General features: G+C 40.6%; 1 protein-coding gene across 2 annotated transcripts in view; it reads left to right on the forward strand.

The window, feature by feature from the left end:
• LOC131125738 (ephrin type-B receptor 1-B) overlaps positions 1-17,107 on the forward strand; it is a 169,708-nt gene that overhangs the window by 68,417 nt on the left and 84,184 nt on the right. For both annotated transcript variants that reach the window (XM_058067568.1, XM_058067569.1), the window contains exon 3: positions 3,716-4,397. In XM_058067568.1, coding sequence (XP_057923551.1) covers positions 3,716-4,397 — 682 coding nt within the window. The remainder of the gene's footprint in view (positions 1-3,715; positions 4,398-17,107) is intronic.

The raw sequence follows: 17,107 nt of genomic DNA on the forward strand, positions 1-17,107 counted from the left end.
AATGGCTAAATTGTCCTCTATCCACTTTCATAATCTCTACCTTGACTGTCAACATTATCGCATCTCACATAGAATTCATCTAAAAATGAGGAAAATAAAACATACATACAGTGGTACAATAAAGCAACAAAGGAAGGGACATAAAGATAACTACACAATGTCTTTCCCCTGGACCTTGTTCACCTTGACTGTGTATAAATGAAACATGGAAGCATCATAAATATGAGCGTTGGTGTATAATGCACAGACCAAGTATACACACGTTCTTTTAACACTAATGGAGGAGACAACCAGGGAACTACATTATCAGTAAAGTGACAGGTCGTCTTTTCTCGCTTCTCCGTTGCGGTCAGGTAAATGTCACAGAGTTAGTTAGTCATGTAAAAGGAAAAGGAAGTAGATGATACATAAGTCGTACATGCACAACTGTGGATACCAATAATATGTGTAATCAAATATTTTATACCTACAGAAGCACAAATGCGCCGTGTCGTCACAAGCTCAGCAGCAAGCAAATCAATATGTGGTCGGTAAACCGTCAAATTCTAAACAGCACGTTCTGTGTGCGCAAACAGGACCAGATAAACAGCAGATGAATGCAAACCTATCAAACAAAAGAGCAAAGTCTGTTGCAAAGTTTGAACCCCGCTTTGGAAATGATAACTAATATTTTTTTTCCTGTCTGTTGACACAATGGGGACAACGAATATCTGTCTCGTTCATTATTGCACGACCCAATGAGTTCCTGGACAGAATTGAGACGGGCATTATCTCAGATGCCTCGGGTTCCTCTCCACCATGAAAGATGGTGGTCATTTGGCTAGACGAGAGGCGGTGAAGACCCCCTCCTCGACCAGAGCAGACGGGTGCAGAAGAGCCCGGGGGCTGGCTGTATTAATGAACAGGCTGTGCTGAAAGGGACAGGTTCCCGTAACGCTGATGAATGGTCATTACAGAGAGAGAAGAGGAGGAGGTGGTGGGGTGGCAACTTGTGAGCAGCATGGGCTCAGAGGGAGCAGCACCGGGGGAAAAATCCTTAATTTGCACCTCGGACTTCTGTAAACTCGTTTATCACGCCAGCAGTGTCACTTTCTTCTATCCCCAACCATTATTGGACCTTCTTGTTTTTCTTAGGCTGGATTTTCTTACACTGCACAATTCTAATTTAGTGTCTGTATCGGATTATTTACATGCATTTGTACATGTCTTGTATGTAATATCGGTATCGTGGGAGCACGTACTGCAGGGGATAGACTGAAACAAGTAGTAAACATTATACTGTTGGGCCCTTAGAGAAGTCAATGTACAGCTTGTACAGTAGTACAGATTTACTCTCCACTAAAAGTGACTCAACGTGCAGCTATTATTGTCTAAATAGCTGCAAGATAATTATGTCTAGCATACCATCGAGCATGGTGGTGTCATGATTTGGGGCTGCACGAGTGCTGTCCGAACTGGGAAGCATTGGTTCATTGAGAGAGACTTAATTTGAATATTTATTATCCTTATATTCATTCATTCATTTTCTACCACTTTTTTCTCACAAGGGTCACGGGGGTGCTGGAGCCTATCCCAGCTGTCTTTGTGCGAGAGGCAGGGTACACCATGGACTGGTCGCCAGCCAATCACAGGGCACATATAGACAAACAACCATTCACACTCACATTCATACCTATGGACAATTTGGAGTTAATTAACCTAGCATGTTTTTGGAATGTGGGAGGAAACCGGAGTACCCGGAGAAAACCCACACATGCACGGGGAGAACATGCAAACTCCACACAGAGATGGCCGAGGTTGAAATTGAACCCTGGTCTCCTAGCTGTGAGGTCTGCGCACTACTAACCACTAGACCGCTATGCCAACATTATCCTTATATATTTATTGATATTTGAAAGTAATCAAACGGTTGCTGAAATGTGAATGGGGAACATAGAAATACAAGACAGAAGATTCATTAAAAGACAAGATACTCTGTAGTATTGTAGTAGTATTCCACGAAAAAGCACCATTGGCATAGCCACCAAATGTTATAAAGTCTAGTTATAGTAGCATAGTTACATTATTTCTATATACTATATTTACATGTGTCCCGATGTGTCCCTCAATGCCTTTGGTTACCTCAGACAGTCAAGGTTCTGGTTGTCTTGGTAACCTTCCCCTCCCTCTTTTTGCCCAAAAGTGTCATTATTTCCAGTCGCTCTCCTCAGATTTGGTCAATTTCCCCACAGTCCTTTCACCTGTTATCATTCTCTGTGTTTATGTCAAATTTTTGGTTGGTTCATCGCCTTAAACGAGGCTCCGCTTATCATGAGGTGCCCATCTTGGCAGACTTATCAGCAGGGGCTTCAAAGGTCAAAGGGAGGAAGCACCAGGAGATATACAGTACACACATTAACTAACTGGAGGCCCACTTTCTCCACTGCAGACCTCATTAACTCCTCCTTGCCTATGGCTGTTTGGATTATTGCTGCCGGTTGGCCACATTAATCTCTTTGCAAAAATGTTACCTAAGGAAAAAACATTCTAACACAGTCTCCAGTCACCTTTTCAGACAGATTACATAAATGTGAAGATCATTTTTTTGTTGAGACTGCTACACATTTTAAAAGCAAGTACCCCTTCTTTGTATTCCAGTGATTTGTCTTGTTGATTAGTAATCATTCCAAATGTTAATGGCACATTTTCGTCATGATTTGGCGCACTCAGTGAATACCCCTAGGGGGCCGCTATTGCTCATCCAACACACTTTCTGGGTCACACCTGGAAAGAAAAAGACCTGCAGTGCACTTCGGTTCCGCCCGCATGCAAATGTCTTCCATGCTTGCATGTCTTCTGTCTAATTATAATTCAGAAGAGCCTAATTTTGAATTTGTTATGCACCATGCTGTATAATGCACCACCTGAGCGCTTGACCACCTTTTTGCTGTTAAATAGCAGCACATAAAAGGTAGAACGTGGGCTTGTTAATACTTAACGTTGCTTTGGTACATTGATAGATAGATTTATGTGGACGCAGGTATGCATTTTTAAATAAAACCCTCCGTATACAGTATCTGTCAACACAAAATAAAACAACGCATTTGCAGGTTGTTAAGTTCCTGCAAAAGCAATCAGGTGGCATTACAACATGTAATTATAGTCTCATTCAAAGCTGAAAGATAGCAATTTCTGGGAAAAAAAACATAGTTAATAGAATATTCTAGCTTGATGACACTTTTTTCATGATAGAAAATGGCAGATTATTAAGTGTGATGTAAAAAGCTCAATATGGTTCATACCCTTTCTGTATACATGTATATGCAGTGTTGTAAATGTATAGTTGATTAGAAGGCTCCAGATCTGTGGTTCTCAATTGGTTTGGCTGCATCCCGATAATCCCTACCCCAAAGATTGTCTCATTCCACAGGAAAAAATGGCCATTAATGAGCTGTCCTGCCACCAGGCAGGTGAACAACCTATTATTATGCAGGGAATCGTTCACCAGCCACGCCCGGCAACAATAACCCGATGGGGACACACCCACCAGAGACATAAATAGGGAGACTCTGCACTTTAAATTTTTGGATTAAAGACTTCGACAAACAACGACATTCAACCTTTGCAGATGACTGATGACACAAACATGAATAAAAATGAATTGTGTCCTTCTAAATATCAAGGAAGCAACCATATGGTCTAACCCTATGCACTGTATGTTTCTGTCTTTCCCTAGTGGGAGGAGGTCAGCGGCTATGACGAGAACCTCAACACCATCAGGACGTACCAGGTGTGCAACGTCTTTGAGCCCAGTCAAAACAACTGGCTCCTTACCACATTCATTGATCGACGTGGAGCGCAGCGGATCTACGTGGAGATCCGCTTCACGGTCCGCGACTGCAGCTCCATCCCTAACGTGCCGGGCTCCTGCAAGGAGACCTTTAACCTGTACTACTACGAAAGCGATGCGGTCATCGCCACTAAAGGCACCGCTTTCTGGATGGAGGCGCCCTACCTCAAGGTGGACACCATCGCTGCAGATGAGAGCTTCTCGCAGGTGGACTTTGGAGGACGCCTCATGAAAGTCAACACTGAGGTCCGCAGCTTTGGGCCTCTTTCTAAAAACGGCTTCTACTTGGCCTTCCAGGACTACGGTGCCTGCATGTCTTTGCTGTCAGTCAGGGTGTTTTATAAGAAGTGCCCGAGCGTGGTCCAGAACTTTGCGATTTTTCCAGAGACGATGACAGGTGCTGAAAGCACCTCACTTGTTATTTCAAGAGGGATTTGCATTTCAAACTCAGAGGAAGTGGATGTTCCCATAAAGCTGTACTGTAATGGTGATGGGGAGTGGATGGTTCCAATTGGCAGCTGCACGTGCAAGGCAGGCTTTGAACCAGACAATGGCAACGTGTGTCGAGGTAAGTCATTTTTGCAATTATACTACACATGGAATACGATTTAAAGTCTCTTGTAGTTGTTGTTTGAACGATGACCATACCAAAACTTTACTGCCTTTATCGGGTAAGGAACCATATTTGGTGCTTAAACTTAAACCACATGCATTCATATAAGGTCGTAAAAGATGGATGGATGGATACTTTAATCATCTCCAAGAGAAATTCACAAAAGCACAACCGATTATCGTGTTGGTTAGATTGGTGTTGGATTGAAGTACAGAGCATGTTTTCACTTGCACAATTTAACATGTCAAGAAGGAGGAAGAAGATAAATTCGGGGATCGACATATGTAAGTTAACTACTGTTCATACTACAAACAACAAAACACTCAACCTTTTATTTAGAATGTGTCTGCTTATATCATGTAGCTTCTTTTGTTTATTCTGCTTCTGATCTTCATCCCTTCATGAGTCACCAAAATATGACGAATAATGGCCGAAGGACACGTCTTTTCTATTGGATATGGCTCACTTAAAACACGTAAATAATATAAACACATTGGTTACTGGAACTAATGTAGGCAGTCTTGCAGTGTGCATGTATCCCTATTTTATTCCATCCATCCGTTTTCTATGCCAGTTATCCTCACGAGGGTCACTGGGGTATCCGACCTGACACCTGGCGAAACTGCTGTTCTTTAACCTAAGTGGTTCCAATAAGTGTTTAAAATAGCGAAAGAACTGCTGGCCTAGTATTGCATTTCCCATCTTGTTGTCATGTCAGCAACCTTCCTGTTTCTTCTTCCTTTTACATCATCAACTCTTCACTACAGACAGACACCATGACTTTGTTCTATTTCAGGCGTGCACATAACAAGGCATCACACATTTTCCATATCAGTGAAAAAGCCGACTTGATTTCTTTTCGTATGTGCGTCTTTGCATGATGCAGCGTACTTCTTCCTTGATCGTGTTCACCTCGACAGTCACATTAGCAGTGATTCTTAATCTGCAGCGAATGTTTTCCATCTGTGCAACCTATGTTACAGATGGCAAGGCATTTTTTGATTTTCTTCGCTCTGATGTGCGGTAGGACTATATTCCGAGAGATGCATAATCGTATGTACATAAACATGATGCTAATGTGGTTATTTGCCCGTGTGTGTGTTTCATTGTTTCCTTTGTAGTGTATATCCTTTAATGCATCATCATGCACCTCCAGTCACATATACATCGAGAAAAAATAATGCCCATGCGTGATGATAATACGAGTGACTCATGCTGTGATGCATTATGGGTTGGCAGGCCTCTGGTGGTTCGCTGCAGCGTGTGCGGAGCTCAGATAAGATTGATTGATGCACATTTACTCTGATCAATACACAGATATGAGAGTGGCACATATCTACAAAGCACAGTTTGAATGACTGTGGCCACTGTAAACACACTCGCACACACACACACTCGCTTATATATAGTTCTTGGCACAGGTGAAATGACTTTCAATTGATAATGTGAGTTTGCTTTGCTTAATTTGAATGAGCTTATTTGGATTGAGTTGGAATAACTTAACGTCATCGCAAGCTCTCAGGCGTGACTGACAGACTGTTCAGTTTTTTATATGGGTTTTAAAGTCATATAACGAACATAGAAAAATGAATACATTTTATAAGTGTACATAGAAAGACAGAGAGAGAGAAAGGGAGAATTTTTTTTTTACTACATGTTTAAAATTAACCATTTTATTGTAAAAAATGGTTTCTAGAGCAGGGTGTCCAAACCTTTTCCACCTAGGGCCACATACGGATGCAAAAAACACTTTGATATTTTGTAGAGCAACACAGATTTTAGGAAAAAAATGCATATCAGCTTAATTAGGTGAACAAGCATATTGCTAGTATCAAATTTGGCCTTGCCGCTTTTTCCCATTTTTTCTTTTTATTTTCAAAGAGGAAAAAGTGGTAGAAAATGAATGAATGAATGAATATTTCATTTTTTTTTTCTGAAATAATCTTCGTAATATTCTAATAAATGTATGACTTTCTTTCCACAATATCCTCACTTTTGGCTTTGGCACTTTTTCCCATTTTTTCTTTTTCTTTTCAAAGAGGAAAAAGCGGTAGAAAATGAATGAATGAATGAATATTTCATTTTTTTTTTACTTCTAATAAATGTATGACTTTCTTTCCACAATATCCTCACTTTTTTCCCCAACCGAGTTTTCCAAAAATTACAACATAATTGTGTGTTTCTCGTAATATTACGTTGTTTTTTTTTTTATATATTTCAGTACGAGGCTACTAAAATACATTTAATAGCTTTAGTATTTTTCCAAATTTTGGTCATTTTACTCATTATAGGAACTCTTTTCCTGGCTGCATTGACTTCCCATTGCAACACAGAAACAAACACGACATGTACCATTAACTTCTCCAAACTAAAAAAATGAAAACACAGCAGTAGTGGTGGCATCTCAAATATGTAGTGTTACCTTCCGGTAGCGGCCCGAGGCATTGTGAGCGAGGTGCTGACTCGCTGTGAGTGAGTGTGTGGTGAAGCTAATGGCGAGCTGGGTAGTACGTACATGCCAGCGAAGTACTTCTTTGGCATAACAATGTGAATAACATTGTTATTATATTTTTAACTGTTTAATTTTCTTAGATTGTAATTCACCACACACAAACTATGTGGTTAAGACGTTAAAAAGTCACATCCCTTGTTTTTTTCCCCCCAGAATTTGCTTTTCTCCTTGCTTTGTGAAACTCACCTACATGTACAGTACAGTAATTGGCATGTAGCTGAGTGTCGGTTGTTGTGTCGTGTGTCGGCAGGGGGCAATGGCGCCGCCGCTGTAAACACCACAGACGCATTCACAAGCACATGCATGCTACCCCTGTAGGCGCTAGAATGAAAACAGGAGTTATACGCGAGGTATATTTCCACTAATACCCACAATCCCCTTGCTGTCGTTCTTTAAGCACCTACAGCAAGTAAGTAGACCACCTGCTGTGTTAGGCTTCACTTTGTTCTATTGCTATATCTGTCTCTTTCCCGATGGAGATATGCTGTTCAGGGAATATGGAGGAGGAAGATAGATGTTAGCACATAAGGTGACCTATGTTTATCTTTTCTTGTGCTTTATTTTTTTCCGCCCAACAAATGACTTAAGAGAAAAATATCAGTTTAAAGAAAACCAGCTAAAAATGTGATGTCAAATATGTGAATTTGATGGTTGATTAATCAGGTCTTGAAGCAGCGGGTGCACTACTTGGCTGTTTGACTGTGAGACCGACCATCACCGCTCAATGGCAAGCGGCGACCTGAATTGCAACTCAAACTTCTCAAATATAGACATAGACATCGACTTTCTTTATTGTCATTGCACAATAACACAGCAGTGAAATTGCCAATGAAATGTCCCGTGTAATAATAAATAATAAATAATAAATAATAAATAATAAATAATAAATAACAAATAATAAATAATAAATAATAAATAATAAATAATAAATAATAAATAATAAATAATAAATAATAAATAATTCATTCATTTTTTTTCCTCACAAGGGTCGCGGGGGGTGCTGGAGCCTGTCCCAGCTGTCTTCGGGCGAGAGGCGGGGTCCACCCTGGACTGGTCGCCAGCCAATCACATGGCAATAATAAAAAATAAAAAATAATAATGTGGAGAATAAATAGATGACATCAAATATGAACAACAATGTACAGCAATGTACAGTAATTTGTACAAATAATTTAAATAATTTAAAATAAATAATAATTTAAAGCTTTGGTTGTGCGTGTGGGCGGGTAAAGGGGCTTATTTGGCATTGAGCAGTCTGATGGCCAGGGGGAAGTAGCTGTCTCCAAACGTGGTTGTTCTACAGCGGATATAATATCATCTTTTCAAAGAGATTACGGTGTCGAGACACTGTCTCTCCAGCAGATATCTGCAGCTGTGTCTTGCGCGGACCCAATGGATGTCTTCCCCTGCTCAAACTGGACGAAGCTGCATTCATTGACATTGGATCATCATTGCATTGTTTTTTGTTTTTTTTTTGTTAAAGAAATGCAACATGATGTCAGTCATGGGAAGTTGAACTCCAGCCATCATTCTGCTCGATATAATGCATGAAAACAGCAGCTCATAACCTTTTTCATTCCTCATAGTTTCGATGGGATAATTGCTTCCAAATTTGAATAAATTCACCAGCATTCCCTTAGTGCTGCGTTGCATTAGCGTAGGCATTCTACTGTATTTTTTATGCTTTAACAGTCACTTTTCGACCTTGGTGGGACTTGAGGTGTTGGTGACAGGTATAAACGCATGTAATTAAACACACACCATCTTCAATTATTCCATTGGAACTTGTTTATTTCCAAATCATTTGTTCAGTCCTGTTGTTGATGTTTGCTTTTGTGAGTGTGAGTCGGCCCCCCTGTACCTAATTGCACTTTCTCTAATCTATATGTTTTAATTAGTGACAGGTATTGTGGCTTGTGTGTGTGCATATTTGTGACCTGCTGTGAGCCAAGCAGAAAGACAGTGTTGGGTTGTTGCTCAGTAACGATGATGCCAGCGTGGCATCCTCATTACCAGCTCCCCCGGCTCTCTCACAAACCAATTTGGACATCCCATCCTCACACTCTCACCCCCCGCCCCCCTCCCACCATACTCGCTCCTTTTCTTTCTCTCATTGTCCCTTTTGGCTATGTAAGCAGTGTGCTAAATGTTTGATCACTTTGCTGGTAAATGGAGTGGGATCCCAATAACGTGTAGACACCTCCACCCAGTTAGTGTGGGCCTCTCATTTGATGGGTTGATGTTTGTCCTATATGACAGCAAACTACACAAGAGCGCCTCTGCTGGTGGCAGTAAAGTAATACACTTCATTTGGCCTCATAGTGACAATGGAGTCTATTCATCAATCATCCAATACTTAATTGCTGATTATATATTTATATACTTGACAGTGTATCAGTTCCTCACCAGCGCCTGGAAAGCGATGGGGAATACACTCCCATATTTCCTTACCCCGTTAGGCTCCAGCGGGCTTTTGACACACCGGCACATTAATATTACAAATATTCAAATAACTTTATTTAACATTCTGCGGGCTGACAGTTGCAGCAGGAGATTCACAGCCCATTGAGCAAGTGTGCCTCTCTGGGCTAAGTGCCGATTCATCATGGCTGCCTTACCCCTATCTAATGGCTGCCATCATCGGGCACACATGCACACTCATGCGCACATAAAAAAAAAATCACTCCATCCAAAAAAGTATTAGTTTTTGTGTTCATTCTACAGTCAATTTCTCACTTTGTTATTAAACCTTGACTAACAGGTTAAAACCCAGTATACCTTATACACTCAGGGTGTACAATGTCATGGACAAAAGCAGACACACAGGCTATTAATCTGCATTAGAGATAACCTATCTCACTGAAATGAGATAACAATTATTCCAAATCATACCTGCAAGTGTCAGATTAATGCGTTAAAGTCTGGCTGTGGGTGTGTTCACTGGAGCGAGGATGTGATTACCGCTTAATATGTCCTTCCTGTTTGTAAGGACCTGGCAGACGGGACCCACAAAGTCCCACTGAAGTCTATGAGCCAATTCCAGTCCAATTGGCCTTGCTTTGCAGAGAGGCATTCATGCATTCTCTCTAACACGGTCTGCTAAGTCACCTTGATGGAAGCATATTAACAACTCTGCTTGAGCCTATTTGTCCTACGGCAGTAAGAACACAGAGTAAAAAAGACCAAATACAGTGGGCATACACTGTAAAGGCAGGCACCATTTGGGGCGTTCTGATTTTTCTCAGATTTTGGACTTACCACTTCCTCACGGAATGGGAGGAGATCTTCTTCTCGTTTGACTCCACGCTGTGTGGATGTATCTAACTTAGTGTTATGTCTGCTGGGCGAGCAATGTTGCTAATGGTAATGGTTTTATTTTATTTGAACATGCATCAGATTACAATTGAATGCATCACATAATCGGTTCACAGTTCCACATGTCCAAAAGGAGTAGGAAGAAGCAAAGCTTATTAAATCCTACCCCTCCATCTGGTACTTTTACAATCACTAACTGTTACATTTGTTCACTTCCTGCTTTCCATAATACAGTTTAAGTTTTTGTTGTTTTTTTTTTTTTTTAATAATGCACCTCGTACCGAAGTACTCGGTGATATGAGCATCCAATGCCATAATGGGTACCATAGTGCATGTCAATATAGTGATATATATAACACATCATGACTGGTTCAAGACTCTTCATCCTTGTATTTAGCAAACATCAACTGCTTGTATTGTTTCTTGAATTGGCTCATCGTTGTGCATTGTTTGATTTCCTTACTCAATCCATTCCATAGTTTGATTCCACATACTGAAATGCTATGGCTAGCATAACGTAGTCCTAGCATAGAAGTGTTTCAAATGTACTTCTTCCCGGAGATCATATTTCTCCTCTCTTGTATTGGATGACATTGTAGGTAATTGGTTATTTTTAGTCTTATGCATTGTTTTGGATTTTCACGTGCAACTTTTTTTGTGCATCATTTTCAGAACAATTGGGCCAATTTACAAATTGTACAACCTCCCATGTGTTAATATTTTACTTAAAATCTACCATCATTGCTCAGTGAAATTAATTTCAGGTGACTCCCAGAGCCCATGACTAACATTTTCATCCCCATCAAAGCCCTTAGCGACCCTGCACCATGCCTTTAATTTGTTGCCCTTCAGTGACAAAAGAACCGTGAGGGGAAGACTTCTTGTTTCCATGGCTCTTAGTCGGTTGAATGGGAGGATGGTAGAGAGCACCGGTGAAAGAGTGTGACCCAAACAAAGACCTCTTTGAATTGCAGACCCAAACAGAGTGCGCGTAATGGGCCCAAACACAGATGCGCTGCTCTCACGATGGCCTGCCGCTAACGATGTGAGGGGAATCTAGAGATTTTTGTCCACAGCATAATACAAATAGCCACTTCTTCCAAAGATCCATGGAAGGACACACACTCCAACGGATTTCACTCTACCTGTTGCTTTTTTGGTGCTTCCTACCTAGCTATGATTACGGTAACGGAGCTTTTCTCTGAAACATTTTTGTCACATTGCTTCTTTTTTTGCAGCAAAACTTTTTCATAAACTCTCCTTTCCGTCTCTTCTCTTTTAACCAACCGCTCCACCCCTCACCCCCTCCCTCCCTGGGTGTGAAGGCCAGTGCTAGACACGGGGGACACAAAAGGCCCCTCACACTCAGCAGATGGCCGCAACTCTGCTTAATTTGCTGATGTCGCCCTCATCGCCACAGCACAAAAGCCCACTGCGATGAGAGGCTTTGCATCACCCTCTCACCCCAGCCTTGACCTCCATCAATCAAGTTGGCGCCTTTGTGCTTTCAAGTTATGCCTGCATAATTAAGGACGTGACAAAGACGTGATCGAAAATGTGAGGAAGAAGGGGCTGCTGCTATCTCTTGGCACATGCTTAAAGCAACAGTGAGGAATAGCCGGAAACACAATTCTGTCTGCAAGTAGTAGTCTTTCAGCTTCACCTGTCAGGGGGTTGCCATGGTGATGATGATCACATGATTTGTTTGCCTCATTTTTTTCCATCCCTGTTATCTCCAATATAATTGTGCCTTGCCTACAGCGAGTGAAGTGAGTGCTGCCGGCATAGGGCAGCTACGGTTCTAAACTAAATGTTTTTTTCCCCATTTTTTGACCTATAAATGTTGCTACAATGTAGTATTCTCGTTTTTAACGATGCCAAAGCATCAGATAATGAGGTTGGCGCATTTGGAATTGAAGCCTGAAAGTTTTGCATGGCTCTGCACGCTCGGTTTTATTTTTTTAGTATAACACCAAGTTCTACAATGTGATCCGGACTTATACTTACCTTATATGGCTACAGATTGCCTGCACTCAGTAAACGCGGAGCTGCATATCCGGAAGTCCTCGGGAGCGCTTGTGAGTGGGATCAATCACAGAATCGTGGGCGTATATAGAGGAGGGCCGTAGGTGGAGTAAATTAAACAGACTGTTTGGATCAGAAGCAGGAAGTCCATGGAAACGCTGCAGAAAGTGGGGAAGAATCTGGAAGATCTAGAAAGCTGTCTGTGCAGGTTATTGTGGTCGCTGCTCTATAGAACTCAACAACTCAATGCAAAGGACCGAAATTGACCATATTCGTGTTCATTTTATTCTTCAGGTTAGAATTAACAAGAAATTGAAGAAACAACGCTGGTCTAATATTTTTTTAGCGCGCAAACGTCACAGCTAGGGGACCAGGGTTCAATTCCACCCTCGGCCATCTCTGTGTGGAGTTTACATGTTCTCTCCGTGCATGCGTGGGTTTTCTCCGGGTACTCCGGTTTCCTCCCACATTCCAAAAACATGCTAGGTTAATTGGCGACTCCAAATTGTCCATAGGTATGAATGTGAGTGGGAATGGTTGTTTGTCTTTTCCATGTGATTGGCTGGTGACCAGTCCAGGGTGTCCCCCGCCTCTCGCCCAAAGACAGCTGGGATAGGCTCCAGCATCCCCCGCGACCCTCGTGAGGAAAAGCGGTAGAAAATGAATGAATAAATGCTTTTCCAAAATGTTATGTTTTGAGGGAGCAACCAGCTCTGCAACACCCCCTTTACAAGTTTTTATTTTGAAGTAAAATTAGTGCAACGCTACATTTGTCCAGAGAGAAATTCCGATCCTCCACATCTTCTTCTCAACCCTCATGTGCCCTCTTCTTTCTTCTGTAGTATCTGTCGATACTGTTTTATTTGTAAAACTTTGAGATCTGTTTCATTCTAATGCGGACAGCAGTTCAATTTCAAGGTCTAGGTAATGGTTTTACCCCCTCCTGTTCTTGGAGGTAAGCAGCACAGAGATAGATGTGGTTTCCCCCAAGGTTATGTTGTTTAACTCCTGGATTGAGGATCTAATTAGAATTGAATTGCAATTATAGTCGGGCCAATACCCCCTTTTGTCACATTCGCTGTGTTAAAGGCAATGAGAGCTCGTCCAGAGAGTGAGAAAGACTGATGGGGTTTCTAATGAGATTGGATCTTGCGCCGAATGTTCTCTAGGAGGGATGGTAACAAATATCCAATCATGTTGACAGCATTGACGAAATATTGTGTGAACAGAAGTCTGTCAATTGGTTGAAATTCCCCCCTTTATTCGGACTGAATTCTTCATTTTAACAAGACATTCTGGGCAATTCTCTGGTCTCTCTGAAAGCCCCATTCTGTTGTGGCATGCCTGCACCCTAGTAGACAAAGCGATGTCCATAAAGGCCATTCATTGGGTTTCAAGTGAACTAGACCCGGTGAGTTACCAGGTCCTCCAACGTCAGTGACCTATGATCTTACCAAGTGTTTTCCCACAGGCACAGTCCAACATCTTATTGAGAGATGCAAAAGGAGGGACCAACACCATATCTTCACTTGTCCCAGTACTTTAGTCCAGTGGTTCGCAAAGTGTGGGCCACGGCCCCCTGGTGGTACTGCAGTTGGGCCATGAGCGGTCATTATTAAAAATATGATTCATTGTTGCAAATCTTATTTTAAAAATTATTTTTATTGTAAAATATTTATTGCACAATTAAAAAAAATATTTATAGGCCCAAGTAATAACCTATTGAGTGTTATTGACCTGTCACAATATTTTAGGAACCGTATACAGTTTATGATTGGAACGTAGCTCTCTGGTCATCATGCCAGTCTTGAATTCAATTATGAAATTATGAATTAATTCTGTCTTGTGTGTACACAAAAGATTAAAAGGGCTTGGGGCTTCCTTTATCCTTCCTATTAATAATAATAATAATAAAAATAATATTTTTATTTATAATAATATGATTAATAATAATAATATTTTTTATTTATATAATTATTATTATTATCTAATAATAATAATAATAATAATACTATTTTTATATACCGATAAATCCAATAACATAAAAAATAGCTCTGATAACTAATAATTGAAAACCAATGCTCCTTTTTTGTGACACACTGCACTTTGTGACAACGTTCTACCATAACATCCCAGGATGTCACTTGTAAACAAACATGCCGTCACTGTTTCAGAGGAAGACATTTCGACAAATGATATACTAACATTCTGCGATGAGGGCAAAAAAGCAAAAACATATGTAGAGCTTGAACACATCAAATGCTGCCCTGAAATGCTTCCCTGGTCCTGGGGCTTGTTCCTATTTGAAACAGTCTCCCAAGTTAATCAGTATCTCGAAAAAAATATATTGTGCATCCCTAAGTAACTGAATTGAAGCTCTGAATGGCCAAACTGAAAGCTGTTTTTCTGTGTGCGTGTGTATCTAAATGGACCACATTCTGGTTCCCGTGCAAATTTGGCTGACAATACTACAATCGTGTGTTTTCCATGGCTCTTGAGTGGACGCTGACTCCAGTTCCACTTGATGGACGGACTGAATTTGTTAACAGTACAGGAGCAATAAGCAAATCCCTCCAGCTGTATTTTGCGTTGATTCTGTCTGACAATAAAACACAAGTGCCTCAGGCTGTCCCATTTCATAACCTAATCATGAAGTGAACAGCATTACGGTTCAACTTTAATTGATTGTTGTGTGAGCCTCCCATAATTATACATTGCATGCTTTAAGAATGATACATCTGTAATCTGCTTCACGGCACCATGCATTTTAGTGAACCAATTTGGCTGTGCCTAACTGTGCAGGCCATCGCAGACACCACCTCAGAAGCTTTGCACTGTGTACATAATTAGGCTGCAATTAGACAACTTGCATAATCTGCATCTCAACCATGGGGCATGTGTAATTGTATGTTTTCCGTCACAGATAATTTAGTTCAGCAGAAATGAGAGAATATCCTTTTTTCACTGCAAAATGTACAATCGCTTCAATAAGCCTTGGTGACAAATTTAATTGTGATGGGTGTCACGTGCATCTGTGTTTGTGTGTGTGTTTGGGTGCATTCACACTTGTAATGTTTGGTTTGGTTAAAAGGAACTTTGATGCTCTGCTAGTATGATGTGCTTAGTCATGACTGAACACAGTCTTCTGAATCTTGGTGGGCACCAAACAAGCAGAACTCTGAGGTGGTTGGGAACGCTATATGGTCCAAAGACACGAAGCAGTGTTAAAGTGACAGTAAAACCCAACCCCCCGAGGACATTCTGCTTTTTTGTTACATGTGTTCCCAGAGTTCCCGCATTGGCTTGGGGGCTGCAGCTTCAGCATTAACATAAGAAGACTTCATATGTATTTGTGTCCCTGCGTGTCCTCATGCATTTGGTGGGCATGTGCAGTTATAAAGAAGCAAGACCTAATTAGCTGTGGTGACCCAACTTAAATTAGAATCTGATCATGATTTCTAGCTCAGTTACTTATTTTCCAACAGGATGTCTTTATAGCCGGTTCTGAATGGTTGTTTGTCTATATGTGCCCTGTCATTGGCTGGCGACCGGTCCAGTCGCACGATGACAGCTGGGATAGGCTCCAGCACCCCTGTGACCCTCATGATGATAAGCAGTAGAAAATGAATGAATGAACTTCAGTATCATGGTATCAGATAAATAAAGAATGTTGTGTTGCTTATCATTAGTCATCACCAAAGCACATTTTTTATTTATAATAGGAGTCCAGTATTGCTGTAAAAACAGCAAAAAAGTATAATTTTAGGAGCAAAAGCTCATACTAATCATATGCTTTGTCACAGAGAAAACAAAGCTGAGATGAAGGCTGTTCTTAAATATGAAAACTGTCTCTGCATATCTTCATGGGTTGGTTTTGAAAACGTGAAAGTGACCCCCGCATCCTTTCATTATTTTCAGTCTATTTTATTTTCAATCTATTTCAGTCGATTTGCTATTTCAGGGGTCTCAAACATGCGGCCCGCGGGCCAAATGTGGCCCGCAGGACACTAGTTTGAGGCCCCTGCCTTGATATGAAAGTTTAATGTTAGTGCGGCCCGCGCAAGTTTGATATGGATGCTGTATGGTATCATGTACCCAGAAAAAATTATTAAGTTTGATTAATGTTCATGTTAAAGGTTAAATAACTGTTAATAGTTATCCTCCCTATCCGTGTGGAAGTGGTAAGTTTTTGGCTATTTAAGTTTAAAAAAAATAACTTGAAGGCTACCGTTTAGCTCTCTAGTTTGCGAGTTAGCATGTGTCTCAAGACCCTGCAGTTGCGCAATATGTTGTAAATAAAAAGAGTATAAATGTGACTATAGTCGTGTTTTGTCATGTCTACAGGGCTCTAATAATGCTTTGTTCATTTTAATCTGAAAAAAAATAATTTGTTTACCCACCAACTATATGTGGTTTCTTAAGTTTTTATTATTTGCTGTTTTATTATTATTATATTCATTTATTACTGATTGATTGATTTTCTTTATTCTTGATTTGTTTATTTATTTTTCATCTTATTTTGTGTAGAAAAATAAAAATTAAGATATTTGAGAACAGTGGAATGTTTTATCAGAGCTTTTCTTGTAGAAAATCGGAACCAAAGCAAAGTTTATTCATTTTTCTGTTTTTAATAAATGCGTTTTTTTGTTGTTTTTTTTTAAACCTGATGCGGCCCAGTCTCACCCAGACCCTAGCTCCAGTGGCCCCCAGGTAAACTGAGTTTGAGACCCCTGGTCTATTTGGATACAATGCAATCATGATTTTTTGTTTTTTTCTATGTTAAAAACATGTTTGATGTGAGGATGCTGAAGAC

This window comes from Doryrhamphus excisus, chromosome 3 (assembly GCF_030265055.1).
Source record: "Doryrhamphus excisus isolate RoL2022-K1 chromosome 3, RoL_Dexc_1.0, whole genome shotgun sequence".
Lineage (NCBI taxonomy): Eukaryota > Metazoa > Chordata > Actinopteri > Syngnathiformes > Syngnathidae > Doryrhamphus > Doryrhamphus excisus.